The sequence below is a fragment of the Oryza glaberrima genome, chromosome 3 (assembly GCF_000147395.1).
Source record: "Oryza glaberrima chromosome 3, OglaRS2, whole genome shotgun sequence".
Classification (NCBI taxonomy): domain Eukaryota; kingdom Viridiplantae; phylum Streptophyta; class Magnoliopsida; order Poales; family Poaceae; genus Oryza; species Oryza glaberrima.
The window spans coordinates 1,700,828-1,724,306 of NC_068328.1; the positions used below are offsets into that span (position 1 = coordinate 1,700,828).

At 43.8% G+C, this 23,479-nt stretch overlaps 1 protein-coding gene and 1 pseudogene across 1 annotated transcript; one reads left to right on the forward strand and one right to left on the reverse strand.

Annotated features, from left to right (window-relative positions):
* Positions 1 to 1,335: 1,335 nt before the first annotated feature.
* On the reverse strand, positions 1,336 to 12,757 carry LOC127767240 (uncharacterized; annotated as a pseudogene).
* Positions 12,758 to 15,597: 2,840 nt separating this feature from the next.
* LOC127767422 (uncharacterized) lies at positions 15,598 to 21,658 on the forward strand. The gene is made up of 9 exons (XM_052292761.1): positions 15,598 to 15,976; positions 16,576 to 16,663; positions 16,758 to 16,845; positions 16,956 to 17,001; positions 17,115 to 17,213; positions 18,790 to 18,858; positions 19,519 to 19,849; positions 19,936 to 20,069; positions 20,213 to 21,658. Exons 1-9 carry the CDS (start codon positions 15,695 to 15,697, stop codon positions 21,062 to 21,064), a joined length of 1,989 nt encoding a protein of 662 aa, XP_052148721.1. The 5' UTR covers positions 15,598 to 15,694; the 3' UTR covers positions 21,065 to 21,658.
* Positions 21,659 to 23,479: the final 1,821 nt, after the last annotated feature.

Consider the following 23,479-nt stretch of genomic DNA (forward strand, 5'->3'; position numbering starts at 1 on the left):
ACAACTAATAAACAACAATGATGGGATGACTTTTATAAGCAGGACATAAACGCTAGAAAGCTAAATTGACACCCTGGTGCCTCCCGTTTATAGATGTCACCAACAAGTAAGAGTATTCCTCCTGTGTTTATATTGAAATCTTGTTGTTGCTTCTATCTGTAAAACCTGAAAAATCTGAAACCATTCCTATGCTGAATAATAGAAGATATAAAATGATATGTGTTGCCATTGCATTCTTATATTTATTTCTTCAATCCACAATTAACTATCTAAACCACTTTTTTTTTGTTTTAATTCACATAAATTATTTTCGTTGCTGGTTTTAGTATGAATATTTTGACATATCTCCGTGCAAAAAAGGATTTTGATATAGCTATATGCATGTGCATTGCCAATCGATTCCTTTCCAATATGTAACAGTAGTCATTGCAAATATACTTTCATATCGTTTCTGTCTGTTGGGGCAAAAACTCTGAAAAATGATATTTGGACTGGTTGATAGGCTCACCGGGTAAAAAGGTAGAAACCATGTTAGAAACACAAGTATCGGGGATTTGATGTATATATTGTTTAGATCATGAACATTTAAGTTTTGAACAGGTTTATTTACAATAGCTGACATATAGTCCCTTAATGTATTATGAAACCCACAAGGAATTTAATTTTGAAATAAACATCATACATTTATATCATATTTTTACTACCACTGTTAATATGGTTTGTGCATAATAAAAATGTTCTCTTGCAATATGATGAGTTTGATTTATATTAGTTGGAGAGGATATATCCGGTTTAATTGATATTGGCTTATACCTGCCTTGCACGTGCACGATCACTAGTCGTTAAATAATGCCTGAGCGGAACGGGCCGGGAGAGATATCTCGGTGGGCTTAAACGGAAAGCCAGACTTCTCATTGTAAATGGGCCGGCCGGCCTCCAGAATTCGGCCCATGTCCAATTATCCATGGCAGTATCTTTTGCCCTCGATAACAGAAGGGGAAACAGATGAGTTGTGGGCAAGATGAAGAGTAGTATTGGGAAAGTATTTTTATCCTTAGAGAGTATTCCCTTGTTTCTCGTACATCACCTAAATAAATATTATTTTCTTCTAAAAAATAGTAAGGTATATTAATATAAAACATATCACACTACAAATTCAAATTTAACATTTTATAAAGTTGTAAAAAAAATAAGAAATATAACTGCGAAGGTACGTTAACTATTTTCGATTTGATTTGTTATTTTTCTTGTATATATGTAGATATCAAATTTAATCTTACATATTTGTATAGTGATATATTTCATATATTTTGATATTTTTTAATAATCATTGTTTTTGTAAACTAGTACGAACCTTCTCTGCCGGATGCAAATGAAGCTGCATATGCAACTACAGTCGATTTATTTTTCTTCACTCCTTTTTAAGCTTCCTTATGCATTTGTGATGACAAATTCAGTATCCTTCAACACACAAAGCTTACGGACATTTTGCACTCACCAACACCACCTTGCCACAAACCCAGCAAGCACTCTGAAAAGCAGAGTTAAACAAAACGAAAAAAAAAAAAACACGCCCCAAAATGTACAGGTATGCTCAAGGAGTTGATCCACGAGACCGATCAGTCAGTCAATCAGTCGCCGACGTTGAGCAGCACGTCCCAGAGCGTCTCGTCGACGAGCTCGTCCAGTATCTCCGCCTCCATCTCCGCGCCGGCCGCGCCGACGTCCTCGCGGAACGGGCCGTTCCACGGCGACATGCTCAGGTCGCGGCCGATCAGCTCGTCCACGGAGTTGGGCGAGTCCGTCGGCGGCGGTGGCGCCAGCCACGCCTGCACGGTGTTCCACAGCCCGTCCAGTAGCCTCTTGCCGCCGGGGGATCTCCTCGGCGCCGCGCCGTACCACCTGCTGAACGCGCACAGCGTCGTCGACGCCTGGACGACCCGCGGCAGCGACTCGTTGATCAGGTCGAAGAGGAGGCGGTGGTCGACGCCGGTGGCCGCCGCGTCGCAGTCGGTGGTGGCCGGGGCTGAGGACGACGACGACTCGACTTCCTCGAACACCCACGCGGGGATCGGTTTCACCTCGCGGTCTGAGAAGAGTTGGTCAGAGCTTCGTCTCTGTCCGTACAGACCGGCAATGACAAGAATTGCTCTGATGTAAGCTTTGATGGGGTTATCTATCTCGTCTGTGTCGTCGTCGTCGTCGTCCTGGATTGGACTTGTTTCTGCGAGTTCTTGATCGGTTTGAGCTTGCTCCGACGATGGATGCTCTGGTTCTGAGAAAATTTATTTGGTCAGAAACATCAGATCAACAGTGCAAGTGCCATGCCTGATGGCTGCAAGCAAATTCAGAGAGCAAAGCTGCAGTTGCTACTTACCAGAAGCACTCGAACTCATGTCCCTAGCCGCCATCTTCAAGGGAGATCGGTGCTCGCTGAACGAAGCCTCCAATGGCGAGACAGGGCTCGGGTAACCTCCCCTGCTCATCTCATCAGGAGGGCTACTGCACCACGACGCCGGGCTCGGCGGCACCTCGGTGGAGTTCTCCTGCCACAAAACAAACAGCATTCTCATGTCAGATTGAGCTGACGCACAAAACAGAATCTTGAAGCAGAATGTGCTCAAAGAATTCAGATTTGCCTCACCTGGAGGACGCCGGGGTGGATGAGGACGGAAGGGTGGGTGACCAGCGTTCCGATCGGAGGGAGATCATCAGGGAACGGCGACTCGTCGGCGGAGTGGAGCTTCTTGCCGAACAGCTTCGCTCTCAGCCCCAGATTCTGCCTCAGGTTGGACACCCTGCCCTTGATGTTGAACGTGTCCTTCCTCCCCTTCCTCTCCTCCGACGATGGCGGTGGCGGCCTGCTCCCGTAGCCTTCCTGCTTGCGCTGCAGCCGTGCTCCGGTCAGCACCCGCGGCTCCTCCGAGAGAAGCTTCACGAAAGTGGTCCCCGACACCGGCGCCGAGAACGACCTGATGAGGTTCCTCGGCGACACCGGGTCGGAGTCGATCGCCGGAGTTGGTGACGCCTTGTGGTGGCCACGTCTGAAAGACCTGACGTCGGACTCGATCGCGTGCTTCTTCTCCTCCTTGCTCCTTATCTTGCCCTTCCTTGCCACCTCATGCCTCGGCTTCGGCCTCAGCTCTTCGTTGAACGACGCCGAGGCGGTTCTTCTCCGGTGAGACAGTGCCGGCGGCTCGGTCTCCGGCTCTCGTCGGAGCACATTCTTCAGCCTGTCGGAGAGGTGCTTCCTGGCATCTCTGCAGATGTAGTCCATCTGGCTCTGGCCATTGAGCGGGACGTCGCTGCGGTACGACCGCGTCGACTCCGACCGGAGCAACGCCGGGTGCAGGTCCTTGGTGACGGTCTCCCTGATCTGGTTGGCGATGCTCCGAGCAATCTGCTTCGGGTCAGCCGGAATGTCGCCGGCGGCGGCCCACCTGTCCGCCGCCCTGTCGTCGGAAGCCATCCTCCCTTCGAGCTCGACCTTGAGCCGCTTCTTCACCTCCTCGAGGAAGGCCTCCATGTTGTTCTCCTTCTTCACCATCTCCGGCGACCCCAACGACGACTCCTCGATGTCGTCGGTGCTCATCTCGGGACAGGGCTTCAGGATCACTATCTTCTTCGGCGACAGCAGCCTCTCCTCCTCGTAGTAGAATCTCGACAGCGGCAGCCGCGTCGAGCTGGCGTCCGCGCTCGTCAGGGAGAACGTCCGGCTGCCGGAGATCGACGTGCCGGTGCCGGCGCCGCTCTCCTTGCTCCTCCTCCAGTGCGCGTCGCCATTGGAGTGCGTGTGCTTCTTGCCGGCATTATCCTTCCCTCTGTGCTGGAACCTGTAAGGCACGATGTCAGTGCACCTGACGTCATCGTCGTCGTCGTCGTCGAGATGGCTCTCCAATTCCAGAGCTCTCGACTGCTCCCACATCCTGCTCGCCTGCCACGCCTCGAAATCCTTCTTGAACTTCTGCAGCTCCTCCTCCTGCGGGTGCTCTCGCGGCTGCGGTTTAGCCCATTCACTGCTGCTGATCGCCTTGCTCAGCTGACCAAAGAGCTCCATGCTGTCGTCGTAGGCACAGACCTCAGCTTGCTTCGGCGAATGCTTCATGGAGCCCTTGTGTTGCACGAAGGAGACATGCTTGGTTGAAACCATTTCAGAAGGATCTCTTCTTGGCATTGGCCTTGTGGAGGTTATCATGTCTTGCCTTTTCTCCTCCGTGTGGCCGGCGGCGAGCTCGCCGGCGGTTGTACTCATTGGAGGTGAGTCCATGCCCATCAACCTGGCAATGACACTTGGTCTCTTCTGAACTTCATTTGTTCTGAAGGATACGTCCTCATGGATGATCCTCTTGATTGGGGATGAGCTGTGGTTGAGACCAGCTTTTGGGTATTGTTGCCTCATGTTGCACGAGTACTGCACAAGTTACAGGAAGCTTAATCAGGCCACTGCAAAAGTTCTTGCCAGTTAATTAGCTCTTGCACAGGATGTAAAGTTAAACATTGGTTTATACAGCTCCTTATTTATTGATGAAAGATACAACTTTGTTTTCACGATGAAATAATTCATCCACATGGGGTTAGATGCCAAATAGTAACTTATGTACCCAACAGTAGCTGGGGGTCTACTGTTAGGCACCATTATTAATGGATGTTTCATGATGTCTTCTCATACAGCAACATTCGGGTACAGATACACCTAGCAGCAATGTTACTATGATGTACAGAAATCATAAGTAGGCATCTCATCTGTCAAGAGAAATCTAACTACTTTGGCTCCTTCGTGCAGAAAATGAACTGTTAGTCACTGAAAAGACAGGTTCTTTTCTGGAAACAGAAGAATTCACTAGATGCTTATGGGGGGACAAAACATGAAAGGAATTACTCTCTTACTACAGAACAGTGAGGAAATGTACAAGACTCACCGGGACATCCTCTTGGAAGACGCCATAGCTTTGTGGAGCCTCCAGGGTGAACTCCATGCTATTCCTTGGGGCTTCAAATCCTACAAATTCAGAGATGGCACCTTGATCAGTTATAAATTTGCTTCAAATTCAATTACCGAATAGCTGGAAAAACAACATAGAAGGTCTCAATGAACTCTTTTATTTCAAGTGTACGTTAACTCGTTAAGCATCAACCATCATTAAGGATGGGGCTTGTCCTGGTGACTTGGTGATTCAGAAATTAAGGCAAAGACCATGTGTAAGTTGGACAGAGAGAAATGAATCACCGTGTATCACCGTACCTTCGCCCTGCCTCTTGTGTGACCACTTCCTTGAGGTGCTAGCATGAGAGAAGTCCAGGTACTGCAGCATGGTGGCACTTGTTGCCAGAGAGATCCAGCAGTACGCTGCGATGGCAATATTAGGATATCTGAAGGACGAACGAGATAGACCTTACTATCCTGTAAAATTATGTGAGGTATCATGTCAGATTCTACAGAAAATCAGCCACACCAAAATATTGTAGTGAACACAATTTATTGATCACCATTACGACTTTTTTCCTGCAAATAAAAGGAATAGCGCACAAGACAGAATTCATGAAGACATTTGCTCATTTCAACAGGTCAATGCATATTCAGCAAGCTTGAATTCCTTCGAAGAATACCCCGATCAAGAACCCAAAATTTCCAATGTGTGAGGTGGAATTTCGTATCAGTAATCAACATGACCGAAACCACAGAAACATAGAGGGAAAAAACATCAGACGAACTGGAGGAGAATCTTCTGAGAAATGGTTTCTGGAATTCAATTCATTTCGAAGCAGCCATCCAGTCATCAAGACGGTTGAGCACATGAACAGAAGCAAATGATGATCCAAAAACGTCAAACATAATGAGCAGTTGAACCCCACCACGTGCAAACAGATCAGAAGCAACCGCATTCCTCCCAGAACCAAACGCATGAACTAAACGGACGGAACAGAGGGAGCTGATCAATCAAGCAAGAAGAACTGAGGAGAGGAAGCTACGTACAAGGATCCTCTCGTGCCTCCTCTCTGCAGTTAGCATGCAGCTCCCCGGCAACCACCGGCCGGCCGCCGCCGATCAGCGGCGAAACTGTTGCTTCTCCCACTGTGGAAATGGGGTCTCGCTGGGGTAAGAAGAGAAGAGACGCCGCACTGCGATGCTCTGCAATGAGCTGCAAGCTTCTTGCCAATGAGTCTGTGCTCATGTGCAGGTAGTAGTGGTATAAGAGTTACAGCCCATGAAGAGGGAGGAAAGCAGCAGCCGGGAAAGCGAAAGCTTCTCCCTTTGCCTCTCTTTCCCCACAACCACCCTCCCTTTGGTCTCCCTCCTTGCCTTTAATATTCCCTCTTGATCGCCATCTTCTCCTTGCCACTTCTCTTGTCCCTGATCTCCTCCTCTTTTTTAGCCTTTACCTCTTGCAAATTTTTAACAGATGCCGGGAGAGATGCCTTAATCTCTTCTTGGCTTGGCATTCTAGCTAGAATGCATGCATACCCAGCTGGCCTTGCCTACATGCTGGTGAAGAAGAGAAAGCCATGAAATGCTTAGCGATAATAATTCCTCCTATCAGAGAAAGATTATGTTTTTTGTGGGGGCTGCAGATCAAAATGACAGCTTTTCTTGTATGTAGCCATGGAAGATTCTCTTACTACAGAAGCCAGCTTCAGTAACGGAAGAGGAGAGCTTTTGCTGAGTTATTTTAGCTGGGATGACAGCTCAAGTACGCGAGGATTCTAGTTGGTGCACCACACGCTTTGATCTTTTCCGTTTTCCCTAACCACACGAGGCCGTTCCATTTGGCGCCATTCTGTTAACTGCCACCGGCCGTTCTGAAGAAGGCGTGGGATGCAGTCAGCGCCAATGCAATCTGTATCTTTCTTATCTCCCCCTGCGCTGGTCAGCATCATGTGGGAATTGGATGAGATGTTTCTCCCTTTAAATATTCAGTTAATCACATAATCCATAGGAGAATCACTTGACAGTTGACACCCAGAGTTGTACCACAATTTTACAATAACCAGTGTCTGAATAGACTGAAAGAATCCCTACAAGAAAAACTGAAGATGAATTGAACTACATAATTTATATATTAGACGTTAAAAGCAAACACAATATCTATTTAATTTCTCCATAACCCCAATATATACGCCTACACTACACAAGGCTATCATCGGCGAGACATTTTTTCACTAGAGAAATGCCCAAACTCATGAACACGATACTGCCCAAGGAGCAGACACACATAGCCCCTGTTTAGGGGAGCTTAAGTCATTATCGAAAAAAAAGAGGAGCTTAAGCTACTCTCAGATTTTCCAGCTTTTAAAACAATTCAGCTTCTTGCTCAAATTCTAAATCCAGAAATTAAACAAGGAGACAGAAGACGGGAGATCCATTTTCTTCTGATTCTCACAAGTTAGATACTCACTAGCTGCTTCTTAAAATTTTCCAAAGTCCAAACAGCACCATAGTGCTCTCAAGGAGGAGTGGATAGTTCTAAATCCAGAAATTAAACAATGAGGCAGAAGAAGGGAGATCCATTTTCTTCTGATTCTCACAAGTTGATACTCACTAGCTGCTTCTTAAAATTTCCAAAGTCCAAACAGCATCATAGTGCTCTCAAGGAGGAGTGGATAGGGTAGGCGCCGTGCACCAGCGGGAAAATCGACCCCATGCGTGAGGGCGACATCTGATGGCGAGGATCTCTCCTCGCTTGATCAGAAAATGTTGTTGGTGACGTCCGCATGCACATGCACGCCTAGCTAGCTTGACCTAGTAACAAAGCTACGACACTTAATTGGGGTTCAAGGTGTAGTACAGATGGGACTGGGAGGTTAATTAGCTGCCACTAGCTACCAGCAATGATATTACAAAACATCATGTAGATCTGATGGTCCATATTATTATCTGTATGCAGCACTGGCCACTGTATTATTGCCTCTTAATTCTTTCTCTACATGTCTCACCAAACTGCCAACTGAAACAGGCTATTAGGCTGGACGGACCCATGTTTTCTCCTCCTTGTCTCCGGTGTTTCATCCATGTCGACTGAATCTAGGGATAATAAAACGGCCGGCTTGCAGAATTGGAGACTAAGGGAACATGCAGTAATGGAGAGTTTACCTTCTGGAGATGGAGATCAGATCCAGAGGTGGGGGCTTGATGCTGTAAGATGAACAGCACACTGAAGCACAGCTTATTTAATTTGAAGGAGACATGCTTCTTCATGTTGGATCTTCTCCGGGACATGATCCTAACAGCATTCCTGCAGAGCAAACATGGCACCTTCCGTAGGGAGGTAAATCTTCTTTCTGCGGCTAAACTAAACTTAGTTGTGAGCTTATGAAATGGCGTGCATGCATGCATGCACAGCCATCATTCCTCACTACTAAAATAAACTTGCAAAGCAGAAGAAAAATCATATCTGCCCGATAAACAAGTTAAACTGTGACCCTCCTAGATGAACAGATCACATGGTGGGGCTCCCCATCGAATCAATACCATTCAGTTCCTCCACGCACTGCCTAAAGCAAAGAGAAAATAGGGTAATCGCTGGGCTGTCTGACTCACAAACATTTTCTCAAGAGTAGAACAGTGTGAAGTGTGAACATTTCAGACCAGGCACATTTGTATGCACAAGAACGGCCAACTATTTATGAGCTTCAATTGAGAATTATTATTATTCCCCTCAAATGACCACTCAGACCCATTGACGTAAATTTCCAAATGAAGAAACCTGTTACACTCGGCCCTGTGCCTCTCTGCTTCTTCCAGCTCAACATTATTACATTACACGTAGTGCACAGAATTTACAGATAAAATAGACCACCGTATCTCTTCAGAGATTGCCTTGCACTTTCTGCCTTCAAAAACATCGTCAACAAGTGTAAAGGAGCTTTCAATAGTTAAAACTCAAAAACTCTACTAAGATGGTCCTTCATTCACTTGCCATTTGCTAATTATAACCAAAACTCAGAGGGTTGGCATTTTATGGTGTCTTTCTGGAAGGGTTTTAAGGGGAACTAGGGCTCAGTGGGTTGTAAAGGGGTGTCATGATCAGTGCACTAAACTTTAATTATGTGCCCATCTCAATGAAAAGCTAGTGCATCTTTGGGTAAAAATTCCTGTGATCATTCATATCAAGTGCCCCCACAGGAACGTGTCATGTGAAGTTGCTGCTTGCTTGAAGGATAAGCCCTACTGAATTAGGTGGTGGCTTGGCAACAGTGGTCCAAAATGCTAGATGCATGGCAGAGAAGAGACCATCTTTGTCCATGAATTGTTTTTACATGGATCATAGTACGAGATTGAGAAGCCTAATCTATTTTTATACTCTCTTTTTTTTAATAGGTAACATCATTTGCATAGCTGCCGCTGATGGGATTTTGAGATATAAAACAAGTCTTCTATTCTCTTTTGAGTTTTGTAATGCATTGCCTGGGGTCTGCTTGTACTACACTTCAGGATCAGAGAAGATATATATGCATATAGAATCAGTTTTATTTTGTTAGTGAATTATAACCAGTGGCTTTTAAAATGGGGTTAATAATCTGCCAGCACAAAATCCAATTCATGCCGAAAAAGTGAGCGTGCCTCGACCCATGAAACTATATGATGCATTTAGAACTGAACTATCCCACGTGATTTATCAATCAATTCGTCATTACCATTTTAGTAGTCATATACTCTGGCCAAAAGAAACCAAAAGTTTTTTTTGGGGGGTAAGAATTTGCTTGAAGTCTCTATATCTAGTCATGTTTTGTGCATTTCTACAATTCAACATGAGCTCATCTAAGCTACCTGGTCATCGTTTAAAGAGAAAAAAATATAAATATTAATAACCAATGCAGTGCACACCGGGGATGCATAACTAAACTAACAGCCATCATGGATACAAAATGTGCAGCAATAATGACCTAGTAGCAAATGAATTGTGTATAGTGTGTGATACTAGTGGCAAATGCACTGCATGCTAAAGGCATTATCACAATTTGGAAGCAAGGGCTGTCTTGAGGATACAAATTTAACTGAATGAATTTAAATACATGGTCGAAGAACTAACAAATGCTATATGTTTAGATGTATCCAGTGAGTACAACAATATGACTGTCTGCTCACCTTTCCAAGGTCGGTGAACTTGAAAAAAATATTGAGGTACTACAATACTTTCTTATTTGACCAAACATTCTGTTACAAGGCTACAAGTTTATGGGGCAGTCACTAAAGGAGCACTCTTCTTTCGCATTAAGAAAAATGCAGTTTTATGCATTATAAAAAATACAAAAAGCAGCACACAGGGGGCAGCAAATCACCTTTTCTGCAACAGACTGCTCAAATGATTGTAGACACCTTCTCTCATGGCATCCCTATTACCAGTATTTAAGGTGTAAATAACTGCTCCAGGATGATTCCTCAACCTCGCAACTGCATTTTATGTGGAGAATATCTAGTCAGCAATACTTTATTTATTTATTTTTGCAAGTGTGTGGGTTCAGGAAATCAGAATAATGACTCATGTGTACATCTGAAGAAGGCTGTGGCACAAAAATGTTGTTCTTGTAAGAATATTGGAGTTATCCTTCTTTTGATGTTTGACATAGCATAGCTGGATATAAGGTAGAGTCTAAAAAAAATGTGCAACTTCATAATACACCTATAATTGAATTGGTATTTTAGAGCAAACCACCATGTAAATGGTACTTCGTAGGAGATAATGTACAGTTAGTAAAATCATTAATTAGAAGCTTCTGTCAAGATGTTAATTATTAAGTGATGGTACCTCCGGGAATGTCTCGGCCCAATCTTGGTACAGGAATTGTGGCTAGCACTGGAATGTTCGATTCAATAACTCTCATTACAGCAGGGAAGAATGCCGAACTAAACAGCTCCATTTTACCCACTTCATCAATAATGAAAAGATCAGTGTCGTCCTTGACCTGATGTGTAAAAAGAGTTATTAACTCCAGATCACATGATAAATAATTTTTAAACCAGCTATTCTGATCATTGTACAATTAATATTACATGTATCGCATGAATGTGCTAAAACAATGTGCATCCCTTACTTTATTTTATACATCTTTAGTCAGAATGGCTTACCTGCAGCTCCGGCAATGCTAGAGACTCCAGAGATGCTATATCTACTTTGTACCTCCCAACAGTAGGCCATCTAACAGACTCGCGGCTGCAGGAAAAAAAAACATAGATGACATGGACAGGAATTCAGTAAGCACACATAAAAATCGGATTGACAGCGAATTCAAATATAACTATTTAACAAAGGTCATAAGTCAAACCTTACAAATTTAGTTCTGAGATAATAAGTAGAGCAGAATGTTAGAGAGGACAATAAGGAACCGCGGAATTTCATGTACTATAAATCAGTATTTTGCATCGGAACTTTCAGAAGGAGTAATATCAAATTTTCCTGGTGATGGCCAGTGACATTAACTTTTTTTGCAACTACGGTGGCGATGAGAAGCGTGTAACTTTAATCCATTTTTCTAGTTGGATCATTTCCTTGCTATGTATACAATTTGTCAGTCAAACGGATCCAAGTTCAGCAAACAAGGGAAAATGTCAGATGGACATGAGGCTGCACATGATCCGAGACATGAATAAGTAGCTTAATAAGCTGGATACCAGCAGTGGGGCGATATTCTACCATCATTGTCATTGCATAAGTGTGCAGGTAAAAAAAATACAACAGATATAGGTAACTAGATTATACCGAGTTTATCCATAAGTAAGAAAAGGCGGCACTATTTAACATGGACATGGATGTTAGCTACCTAGGATTGCAGCTAAAGTGCCTGAAACTTGATCATATGCAGGAATACAGTACTCCAGATTTTGAAAACGAAAATGTCCAAACTACCACATCACAAGTAGGTGGTGGTGGCACAGAAAATTGCGAGCATTCTATCACATATTCTTTTAGCTTGTCACAACAGCCAGATGCACTTGATTTCAGTGTATGAAAATCTCTCGCTTCATATATGTCAGAAAGGGAATCATAATCCAAGCATGGTAGCAAGATGAACCCGACCTGGAAACCTTGGAGGAGGCGAGCGGCCCGGTTCGCCCATCGAGCGTGACGACCTCGAACCCGACCCTTTCCCCACTCTCCCTCACCTCGCCTACACAACACGAAAACAGGTGAGATTTCTGATCGCGAAACAGCGCGAGCGAGCGCGCGGGGGAGCTTCTGGAAAGGGCAACTCAGCGCAGTACGGGTGTAGAAGCCGCGAATGTTGAGATGCGGGTGGGATTCGCGGAGGGTTTCGAACACACGCGTAACCAGCGTCGTCTTCCCCACGCCCTGCGAGAGCGGCGGCGGCGGCGGCGGCCGTGAGGCGGTTGACGAAGGAAGGAGAAAGGGTTTAGCGGTTGGGGTTTGCGGGATGGGGATTCCTTACCGGCGGGCCGGTGACGAGGAGGCACCTCGACGGCGCGGCGGCCATCTGGTCGGTCGTGGCAGCCGGCCGCGGCGAGGGGCGGGTCACCGGCGGCGGCCGCAGCGCCGGCGTCGGAGGCAGGACGGGAGGCTGGTGGCGCTGCTGCGTTGAGATTCGTGTCTGTCTGTTTCGGTGTTTGTCTCTCTGCCACATGGGCGGATGGGCCACATGGTACACGGAGAGCGCGTAACCGGCCCAGCGAAGGCGTAAACATGAAATGGGCCGGATGATTGCTTCCTGGGCCAAAGTGTGGTGTACGTGATGTTGGGCCCAGCCGTCTGTACAGGACGGCCAGGTGGAAGAGATATAGTAATGCTTTGGGACTACTATACATTTGTCAACAGATTTTTCCTAAATTTTTTGACAGATGTAATTATAATACAATCGTAGTGTAATTACACTGTAACTTATATGTAATTACACTGTAACTTGCATGTAACTACAGTGTAACTTATATGTAAGTTTCACATAATTTTGAATCGTTAGATCTATTACTAGATTTGTTTTGGTGAGGAAGAAAACAAATCATAGCACACACATATATGAAAGAATTTGTTCCCACGACCTCCATTTTACCGAAATAACATGTTACGGAGAGATTTTTGAAAGTTACATACAAGTTACACTATAGTTACAGTGTAATTACATGCAAGTTACAGTGTAATTACACTTCAATTGATGTACTGTAGTTACATCTGTCAAATTTTTGGGGAAAAATTTGTCGACAAATATATAGCAAAATCGAATGCTTTTGGATGAAATTCAAATGCTGCATTTATTGCCTGCTTATCTGGCCTGCCTCATTTTGAATTGGAATAACTTAATTTTAGAATTAATTGAGGATTTTCTTGCTTTTTATATTCAGCTTTTGTAATTTTTGGCTGCTACGAGTAAAGGGCAGAGTAATTTGCACTCTGGGTCACATATTATTACCGAAATTTCACTTTTATCATATAAGAAGGTCCTTTTTCACTTGAACTAGGTATGCTTAATATATGTTAGGATGTGGATTCTCGTTGTATGGCCATGTCAACGACAAACTATTACGTCCAAAGAATTTGTATATAGGAGTTGCACTTTGAACTGGGTGGCCGCATGTCAATGACTAACCACCTCTTAGGTCTACGTGGGTCGCTCGGTTTAAAAAGTGCAATAATTGCCAACAGTATCTAGTTTAATGAGAAAAAACACTTCAAAAGGTAGTTTAAAATGGAACTCGACAAAAATGTAGTGTCTAGTGTGTAATTTATTGGTAAAAGCATAAAAATCCTATCCTAAAATTAGTTTTTACGTACTTTGGCTATGCCATTGTACTCATGAAAATAGCTTCCAATTTCCCAGACAAACGTGCATTGTTTCCATTTAGTGGGTCACGTGTCTTATAACAGACATTCTGGTTTAGCAAACGGTAAATCTAATTAGAGAGGCCTCTCTAATTAGTTTTAACCAGAGACATCCGCGTGCTAGTACTTTAGGAGTTTTGGTTGCTATCAATCCATTGAGCAAGTAGGGGAAATATTCCTATCATCTATGATTCAAATAAAATTTTCTCTTAAATTACTCATCCGATTTACAATCCGATTACAATGTTGTGTTCGTAATAATTAAATCTTTATAACAAGATCTCACATAATTATATTTTGATGAAAAATCACAAATTACTTTTATGATATGTCTAAATTACTTTTAGATTTCACTAAGTTACTTCTTATACATATAAAAGTAAAATCAGTAAAGCCTAAAAGTAATTTACATATATTATAGAAGTAACTTATAAAAAAAAAGTAACTTTAATTAATGCCTTTTTTCATTGAACAAATTATCACACATATATATATGTGTGTGTGTGAGAGAGAGAGAGTTACTTTTATATTTGATTAAAATACTTCCTATACATTCATAATGCTATGAGGTGATTACTTTTATTTTTTTAGTTAATTCCATAATTTGTGCTGATTAATTTAATTTCTAGATAGAGTCATGTTTTTATCTCTACAACGGATTTACTTCAAATAACGTGCTAAAGTTACATTCGTTTTGTTCTAAGTCACTTCTATAATATATGTAAATTACTTTTAAGTTTTACTGAATTTACTTTTATATATATAAGAAGTAACTTAGTGAAATCTAAAAGTAATTTAGACATATCATAAAAGTATTTTGTGATTTTTCATCAAAACATAATCATGTGAGATCTTGTTGTAAAGATTTAATTGTTACGAACACAACAGTGTAATCGGATCGTAGATCGGATGGATAGTTTAAGAGAAAATTGTATTTGAAGTATATGTGGATGGTGCCTCTTATAGATAGAGTGGTAGCTGGTTTAGACAAACCAGCTATCACTGGCTGTGTAGTTACGTCCTTTAGCAAACTGTTTTGTGTGTATGTGTGAATTGGTATGGCAGAGTTTTAGCATCAACTATTTGCACTATCATGCAGTATGGCTATTTTTGAATGTCATTTGCCTCGATACAACATGCTGAGACACATAGAAGTATAGGTATAGCATTAATATTTATCCGTATCTCCATAGTATACTACTATAGTATCTTCTCCATTTAACAACGGTGATCTTTTTCAGAGAGCACAACAGAACACGCACATGTTTTTTTCAGCCCTGAACACGCACATGTAGACATGTATTTAGACATGCAGTAACAACATCATGTCTCAAAATTTCGTGCTCGAGGATCTGCCTTCTCACACTCATTTTGTCTGATTAAGCACTCTTAATTAAAAAACGGTCTGCCTAAAACACCAGACGGAAAAATGTAACAAAAATTGCGGGTAATAGCAATATAACAGTTGCAAATGTCAAAATTCTTTTGTTCCACTGACATGTGGGCCCACGACATTCAGTAGCAGAAAACAAGTATACGTACGCGACCCCTGGAGCACCCACCAATCAGTTTCGCCCACGACACGCGGTGGACCGGTCCCACACCTCCCCCCCACCCCCACCAAACGCGCCCCGAGGCCGGCCGATCCGAAACCGTCTACACGGAGCGCTCGAGCCGAACCCCGCCTCCATGTGGGCCCCACGTATCCCCCTACCCCACATGTCATTGGGTAGGGCGATCCCCCGCCCGAGCCGGACGACCCCGCCGCAACCGAAAGGCCCCCCCCCCCCCCCTCTCCCAAAGGGAAAAAAAATACCAAACGCACGCAAAGCCACACGCACCCCGACCCGTTCCCAGCCAAGGCCACCCCCCGCCCGCACCACCACCACCACCACCTCCTCCTCCCGCCGCCGCCGCCGCGGCCTTCGATGGCGAAGACCCGGAAGGCCGCGGCCGCTCCGCCACCTCCGCCCCCGCCCCCACCCGCGGAGACCCCAGCGAGGAGGAAGGGGAAGAAGAAGGGGCGGCCGTCCCTCCTCGACCTGCAGCGGCGCAGCCTCCGCCTCCAGGCCCAAAACCCTAGCCCGGCCCCGTCCCCCTCGCGGCGGGACGCCAATCCGTCCGACGAGGACGACGACGGGGTCGGGAGTGGGGGGCGCCGACGGCAGAAGCGGCTCAAGAGCGTCCTCTCCAGCAGCGGCGGCGGCGAGGTCGGGCGCGCTCCCCCCCTCTTACCTGTCGCGCCAATTTTTCGAAATTTGCCGGAGGTTTTTGGGGGCCTCCCCGAGGAGAGGAGAGGGGGGTTTTTGCCGTGGGACACGCGGCGATGCGGTTGCCGTAGTGGTTGGATCTGCGATTTTGGAATTTTTTTGAGGGGGGTGGGTTTCGTGGTACGGCTCGCTCTCGTGGTGGGGAATCTGGCGGGAGGGGGAGATCAGTGCGACTGTGGGAGTGGCACTTGGGGATTTTTAGCTTCTTGGAGAGCGTTGCTTTTTTTGGGCGGGTTTGGATTTTTATTTGGTTTTCCTATGGAGTCCGGGTCTAGGGATCTTGACCCTGTCAGCGCTTTAATCCTTTCCATCGAAGGGAACAGTACGCGGATCTGACAAGTTTTGACGGATTTGACCTTTTTCCTCCCGGATTATTGTGTTGCAAGCGCTGTCCGGGGTTGAAAAAGCGCCAAAAGTCTTCGTTTTTTGTGTGCCAAGTCTGGAGTTTTGCAGCAATTCGCCCTGGCAGTCGCAAAAGGCTGACGTTCCTCCGTTTCCATGGCGAATTCGACTCTGACGGCTGCTGTTCGATGCTGCAGGATGATGAGGCGCCCGCGGCCGCCGTGGTGGTGAAGGTGGAGGTGGAGGAGAAGAAGAAGAAGGTCTCGTCGAAAGCGACCGGGAAAGGTGAGGCTTGGAGGGAAGCCAAGCATTAGTGTTGAAGTGGTTAAAGAATTTGAAATTTTCTCGGGTTAACGCCTCCTTGCGCTTGTGGGAGCAGGGGACGCTGCGTCGGATGGCGGGCCCACTACGGGGACTCCCCTCCCGGACAAAAAGTTGCTTCTCTTCATCCTCGACAGGCTCCAGAAGTGAGTGGCCCGGCCCCATCCTGATGTAGTTCTCTTCTCCCCCCAATAAGAGCTTGCCTCTGATTGCTTCAGCTATGTATGTGTGTATCTCTTCTTTGTACTGCTCCCAGGAAGGACACCTATGGAGTTTTCTCGGAGCCCGTCGACCATGAGGAGGTGAGCAATTCAGTTCTTGGTCTGCTGTGTATTTGTGTTCTGAAGTTTGGAGTGATGATGTTGACAACTGTTTTGTGTTTTGTGTATCTGTTGTTGTGCGTGCTTGCATGCAGCTTCCAGATTACCATGAGATTATCGAGCATCCTATGGACTTCTCGACGATCCGCGAGAAGCTGTTGAATGACTCGTATACCACCCTAGAGCAGTTTGAGGTATGATGCCTGTAGTTTGAGTTGCTGTCTCCTTGCGTGTTGTCTGTTTTATTGGCTTTTCATTCACTGACACTACAGATGTTTGCTTCTGTCTACTGTTCTGTACTTCACGTTTTTCCTATTGCTTTATATCTGCTAAGGCTAGTTCTGTTATTTTCCTGTAAAATCCTAGGTCTCGTGTCTAGCTTCACATGTCTTCTCTCTCTTTTGTTTGTACCACAAGTGTCTATGCAGTTTTAAGTCAAACTAGTTTATCTTCATAATTCACTTTCAATGAATTTGTTGATACTGGTTGTTGGTATTGTTTATGAAGCCACTGAAGTGTTTTCTGCATTTTGGTAACAATGTCAAGGAATTCCTGATTTGAGAAAGTACATTTGGTATATCCTTGTTCTTACACAGGGTCAAATTATTGTTCTTTTTATGAGTTAATGCCTTCATTAATGGAAAGTGCTCTCTGGATTGGCATGTAGAGGTCGCATGTGCTACTTTTTAATGATCATCGTGGACTGTAGCTAAGAGAAAGCCCAGTAAACTTCATAATGATTCCTCCTATTTTAGCTCCAAAGTTGTATCCATTCAATAACTACCAGTTACTTTATGCTCACTATTTATAGTCTTTCCCTGTTGATTTGCCCAACTTAGTGGTGGAAGCTTCGCATTCTTCTCGGCAGGCTAGCACATGGTTCATTTGTGTGCTAACTCAGGCTAAGAGCAATCCCAAATTTGATGGTTCTGTATACTCAAATTGGCTGCTTAAACTAAAAATATCAATATCTCAAAACACTGGTAAACCATAGTCCATATTGAAACTGTACTTCTTGGATAGATTATAACTCTATCTATCCCTTCAGAAGTGAGATTCAAGTTCTGCACTGTATGGTGTTTGAGTCCAATTTTCAAGTTCTGCATCAACTCAAATGATCTGGGGATGTTTGTAAATTTGTTTCTTTCTAGTAACGGATCTTCATGTGAAGTGGACTTCAAATAGCCTTCATGTTTTCTATTCTGGCACAAATGTTCTCCAGCCACTATTATATTTTCTTCATAATGTCTATATTTTGTTTTCAGCCCTATTTTTCTCTTAAAAGTTCTGCGCTTTTCTCTTGATAAGCGTTTCGGAGGAGAGAGTTTGTCATTTCAGGCCATTAAAAAACCTTTTAGCGACACACATATGGTTGCTTTATTATTTTGTTTTTGGGGTTTATCCATGTTTATATACCACTGAGTTCTATCAAAGGTCCATAATGTGCTGCTAACGCCAACTTGTTGATCTGTCATTGTGACGACTCGGTGGGATATTTTGTTCTTCCATTTTGTACAATGTATTGAGTTTTGAAAAATTGCTGTGTAGCTTTGCACAGCAACATTGTTAAGAGTTTTCCACTTGTCCTGCATATGTTTGCTGTATGGATTTTTTTCTTCTAAAATTAGTAAATCATGAAGCAAATCATAATGGAGTAAGAGTAACACTTTGCTTAAGTAGTTTGGATCTTCGCTTAAAATCTCTTTTTTTTTTGGCTTTACTAGTATGAACCTTCTCTTAATATCTAATGTTTTTTTAATGATTGTGCAGAATGATGTGTTTCTACTTACATCAAATGCCATGTCCTACAATTCAGACGACACAGTCTACTATCGGCAGGTATCTATTTTACTAATGCTGTAATGCATGTGCCTTTTGCAACAGGACTATGTGATCCATTTTGTAGATATACCGCCGTACTGTTTGCACGCATTCAATGCTTGGTTTATATAGGTTATTCATAACCCTTGCAAATTTCTTATGCTTGGTGCAGTTTCTTTTCGTGAGACTTCTATAAATTTGTGCACCTGTTACACAAATGGCACATTCTTCTTTTTGTTCCTGTTGTGTTTTTGTAGTTGGTGTTTTTATTACGTGTGAATATCATTGTTACACTAAGGCCAACTCAAGTTTTTTTTTAATCAACTTCCTTTGGTATTTTTATTTTGATACTCCTTTGGACTCTTAGAACATTGAAAGTCCATTGGATTTGTGTTATACTGATAATTTCTACAAAGCCAAGACACCTAGGTCGCTATCTTCCACAGTATGTTTCCCCAGCTGGAATTATACTGCAGCACAAAAGAAATCGATACACTTGCATAAATACGAGGCATTGTATGTAGGATAAATTCCTTCTCTTATCTGGAAACTGTTGAAATCCATTGACGTGATCCTTTCTGTTATCTTTTGTCTTAAGACTATTTTATTTTGCAAGTTAGCCTGTCTTTGTGGTCTTTTTGGCTTCCAATTTCCTGAGATGTTCATTTATCTACTTAGGCACGATCTATTGAAGCTCTGGCCAAAAAGGATTTCGAGAACCTGAGGCAAGCTAGTGAGCCTGAAGAAGAACAACAACCCAAGACTGTACCCAGAAGAGGCAGACCACCAAAATATGCAAAGAAAATTGAGAAGACTGAAAATGATGTTTCACCAGATTTATCCAATGCAAAAACAAAATCTGCAGACCATGCTGAAACAATTAGAAAAAGGTTGACTGGGGACAGAACTCGAAATGCAAATATCACAACAAGAGACTCACCCTTTCTTCAACATAATACACCTGGTTCTTTTGCTGGTAAAAGAACAGATAGATTTGGTGATTATTCAGGTTTGTTTTTATTGCTAATTGCTCGTATCTCTACAGTGCTGTACTTATGGAGCTTGAGCATGGCTTGATATCGTGGTATCTTTCAGGGCCTTCGAAGTACGGAAAGAAGACCACCCCGACTATTTCAGATGATGAGCGTCGTAGTACATACGATCAGCAATACTTCCATAGTAGTCCTCTGTTTTCTGCCCTTGATGGTGAGAGGAAAGTACTTGTGCCGGTAAGCACGTTCAGAAAATTTTGTCCTGAATAATTTATGAATTAAAAGATTTATAAACCTTGCCAACTTACCTACTGAACGTTTGCAACTACTACTTGGTGCATTGCTATCTCAGTGCTGAGTTATTTTAATTATGGAAACAGGTGGGACTTCAACAGCAACATGCATATGCTAGGAGCTTGGCGCGGTTTGCTGCAAAATTTGGTCCCGTAGGCTGGGACATAGCAGCAAAGAGAATCAGACGACTACTGCCTTCTGGAACAAATTTTGGCCCAGGATGGGTTGTGGATGGTGAGCCACCTGAGAACTCTCAGTGGCCTCGAGTTCCCATGCTCTCTGATCCATCCATCCAGTCTACTGGTGTTCCAGCTAGCAACGTAATATCCAAGAATGATGAATCCAATCAGAAGTCTGGACTGACTTCGAACGAGGATTCTGGTGAAGAGCATCTAGCTAGAACCGAGCCAGTGGCTTCTACATCTGCATGCGTTAACACAAACTCTGTATCTGCCACCAAGCTAGCTACCAAGTGTGAAAACGGGGCTAATGTGTCATGTGATGGTGTGGGTAGTACTGGACAGACACCTCCCTTGCAGCAGCACAGCCATAGTCGAGAGATCCACTCAAATATGAATGGCTTCACTGCCGTGCCAAACACAATTAGTCAATACGCAGGGCAAGGATTCTTGGGACAGATGCAGTTGACACATGCTCAAGTTCTTGGGATGTTTTCCGGAGTCAATGGCAGAACAAATGGCTTTATCCATGGGCACCCACTGGTGGCTAATAGCATTAAAGCACCACAAAATGGGGATGTTGGAAAGGTAGCAACTAATCCATCACCAGATGCAGGTCATGATTCAGAAGCTGCATTATCACAAACCATGACTAGTTCTGCTCCAAGTTTAAGTGCTGGTGTTCAACCATCAGGTTCCATGCCAAGCGGAAAGTTAGCAAATCCAAAAAAGCACCCGGACTTGGCATTGCAGCTCTGAAGACAATTAGCCATTGACATAGTTCAGCTTAGCGCTGTCCTTGATTGGAAACATGATTCAGAATCCCAGCTTCTCGAGTCCTTATTCTCCGCTTCTGCTATGCTGATGGATATTGTAGCAGCACACTGAGTGGTTCTGAGGGAGAATAACAATGGATTTCTCGTCGAAGAATAATTCATTGTGAGGCGAGGTCATGGGAAGGAGTAACTAGAGCCGATGAATCGTTTGACTCCCAGCAAATTTGTTGTAAAAGGGTAGGTAGTCTGTATAGATTCTAATCTTATTTCCGATGATAATGTTTCGGATGGGCAGCATCTGGCATCCAATGTGTAACATTATACTAGTGGAGGTATACAAGCAGGGAGGGAGGCAAGTGCATAGGTGTGCCTTTTTCCTGCGAGGATTGATCCGATTCCAGGTTGTATGAGACTGGCGGATGGACGACTGCTGCAACTCCACCCCAGTTGAGCTGAGTAGCAAGTAGCCTGAGTCACCAAAATCTTGCTCTGAGCCCCTGACATGATTCTGTGTTGACATTTTCACTGACATGATTATGTAGTGTTTTAACATTTGTTGATGTTGCTCTTGACTGTACTTCTTGCTCTGGAATCTGGGATACCCGGATACATATGCTGTTGATATTTGATACTTCCCACGGTGCCAGCATCAGGGTTCATGCTTTTGACGAAAACCGTAACGTTTTGAAGTTTTGACGTGGAGCTAAAGTAGATTTCGAGTGAAACTTCGAATGGTTTTTGAGAATTAAAATCTGAAACAGTAAATCTGGCTGATATTTTGTTGAAATTTGTTGAAATCCGTCGTACTATCATGTGGTAGGATACCCCGGTGCTCAATCCGAAAGGTGAACTCTGGACACCATTCTGTTGTCCTTGGTTTTCACAGCACTAAGGCAATGATTACTCACAGTTTCAATCACGAAGACAGCACGATCGGTCCAGTTGGAAGGTGAAAAAAACTGGGCCGTGCCATTGTCCTGCGGATCTGCATGGACATTGCATGATTCTTTGCAAGGTGGCCTCCATGATCTCCCGCTCTGAAATCCGATATTTGCATCCGTCCAGATCGCAGATGACGAAGACGATCGAGTCGTACCGATGCTGCTGCTGCTGCTGCTGCTGCACCCAAATCGCGTAGATTTTACTACCACAGCAACGCGGAGGCCGTATCAACACGTGAAAACGGCAACGAGGAGGAGAGAGCCCGTGAGGTTGCGCGCCATGGATGGCAATGGCGTCGCATACCATCATCATCATCATCATGCTTGGCGCCGCTGGCCCATTGATGGTGAGCATCGAGATCCGGTTGCCTGCCCCCGGCCATTCCATTACTTCCTCACAGTGAAACTGTTTCGGCCCGTACTGTCCTCCGGTACCAGTGTCGTCCACTGCCTCTACTGTTCCACCTCCACTTTCTCCCCCCAGCAAAAATTGCAGCTAAGCTTGCTGCTGTTTCCATGCCAAGTGTATATATTCAGTTACAAACAAAAAAAAGTACAGTGTCTATATAAACGGAATCCGTTCCTTTGACCTACTGACCTCTGTGTTAACACTGGGTGACTGATATATGGGTTCTCTAATAAGCGAGCCTATATGTTAGTCACCCATGTCAGGGGCGGTACGTTAGCGGAGTCTTATTTTTATGTACACCGGCTAACTTGACTATTTTCCTTCGTCTTTTGAGTTGCAAGAAATTTCCTTTTTCTTATCTATCCGAAAGTATCTCTTTTAATATGTGCTCAAAAGATAAAAGTAAGAAAATAATTCCGCGGAGTATAGTGCGACGCGGAGTGAGAAAGGTCTCTCTCTTCGGTTTATTCACTGATATGAAATGAAATTTAGCACTTGTTTTTTTATTGATTCCTGGGGCTAGACGAAAACCCAATTAAATAATTGATTCCTATTGAAATAATATTAGGGTTCCTTCGAAATGTACAATTGCGAAAAGACATGAATAGGAAAAAACAACTGAATAGAATCTCCTAGTCATTGTATTCTTATAGGATTTTAAAACATAGGAAACTTTCAAAATTACTGATTGATTGGCACACAGAAAAAACATAGAAATAGGGTTTCATAGTCATTGGGTTTTTATAGGATTTTGAAACACGAGAAACTTTCAAAATTATCGTTTGATTTGCATACAAGAAAAACATAAAAATTTAAGACATTGTAGTAAGAAAACTTAAGGTGAGCCCTCATGTTTCTCTTCGGAACTGTACATTAGTACTCTAAAATGATCCATTCCATAAGAATTTTAAAGAAATAAGTATTGCCCCTTGAAAGGAACAAAGGGTTGTTTCCTACTGGGAAACAAATCCTTTAGAATTTCTATGTTTTTTCTTTGTTTCAAAGCGGCCTTACGGGTAACATGAATTGAATCCGTGATAAAATCATG

Coding starts and splice junctions, on each gene's coding strand:
- LOC127767422 (XM_052292761.1), top strand. CDS start 15,695: ATGGCGAAGACCCGGAAGGCCGCGGCCGCTCCGCCACCTCCGCCCCCG. Junction 16,846..16,955: donor ATCCTCGACAGGCTCCAGAA/GTGAGTGGCCCG, acceptor TACTGCTCCCAG/GAAGGACACCTATGGAGTTT. Junction 18,859..19,518: donor ACACAGTCTACTATCGGCAG/GTATCTATTTTA, acceptor TTATCTACTTAG/GCACGATCTATTGAAGCTCT.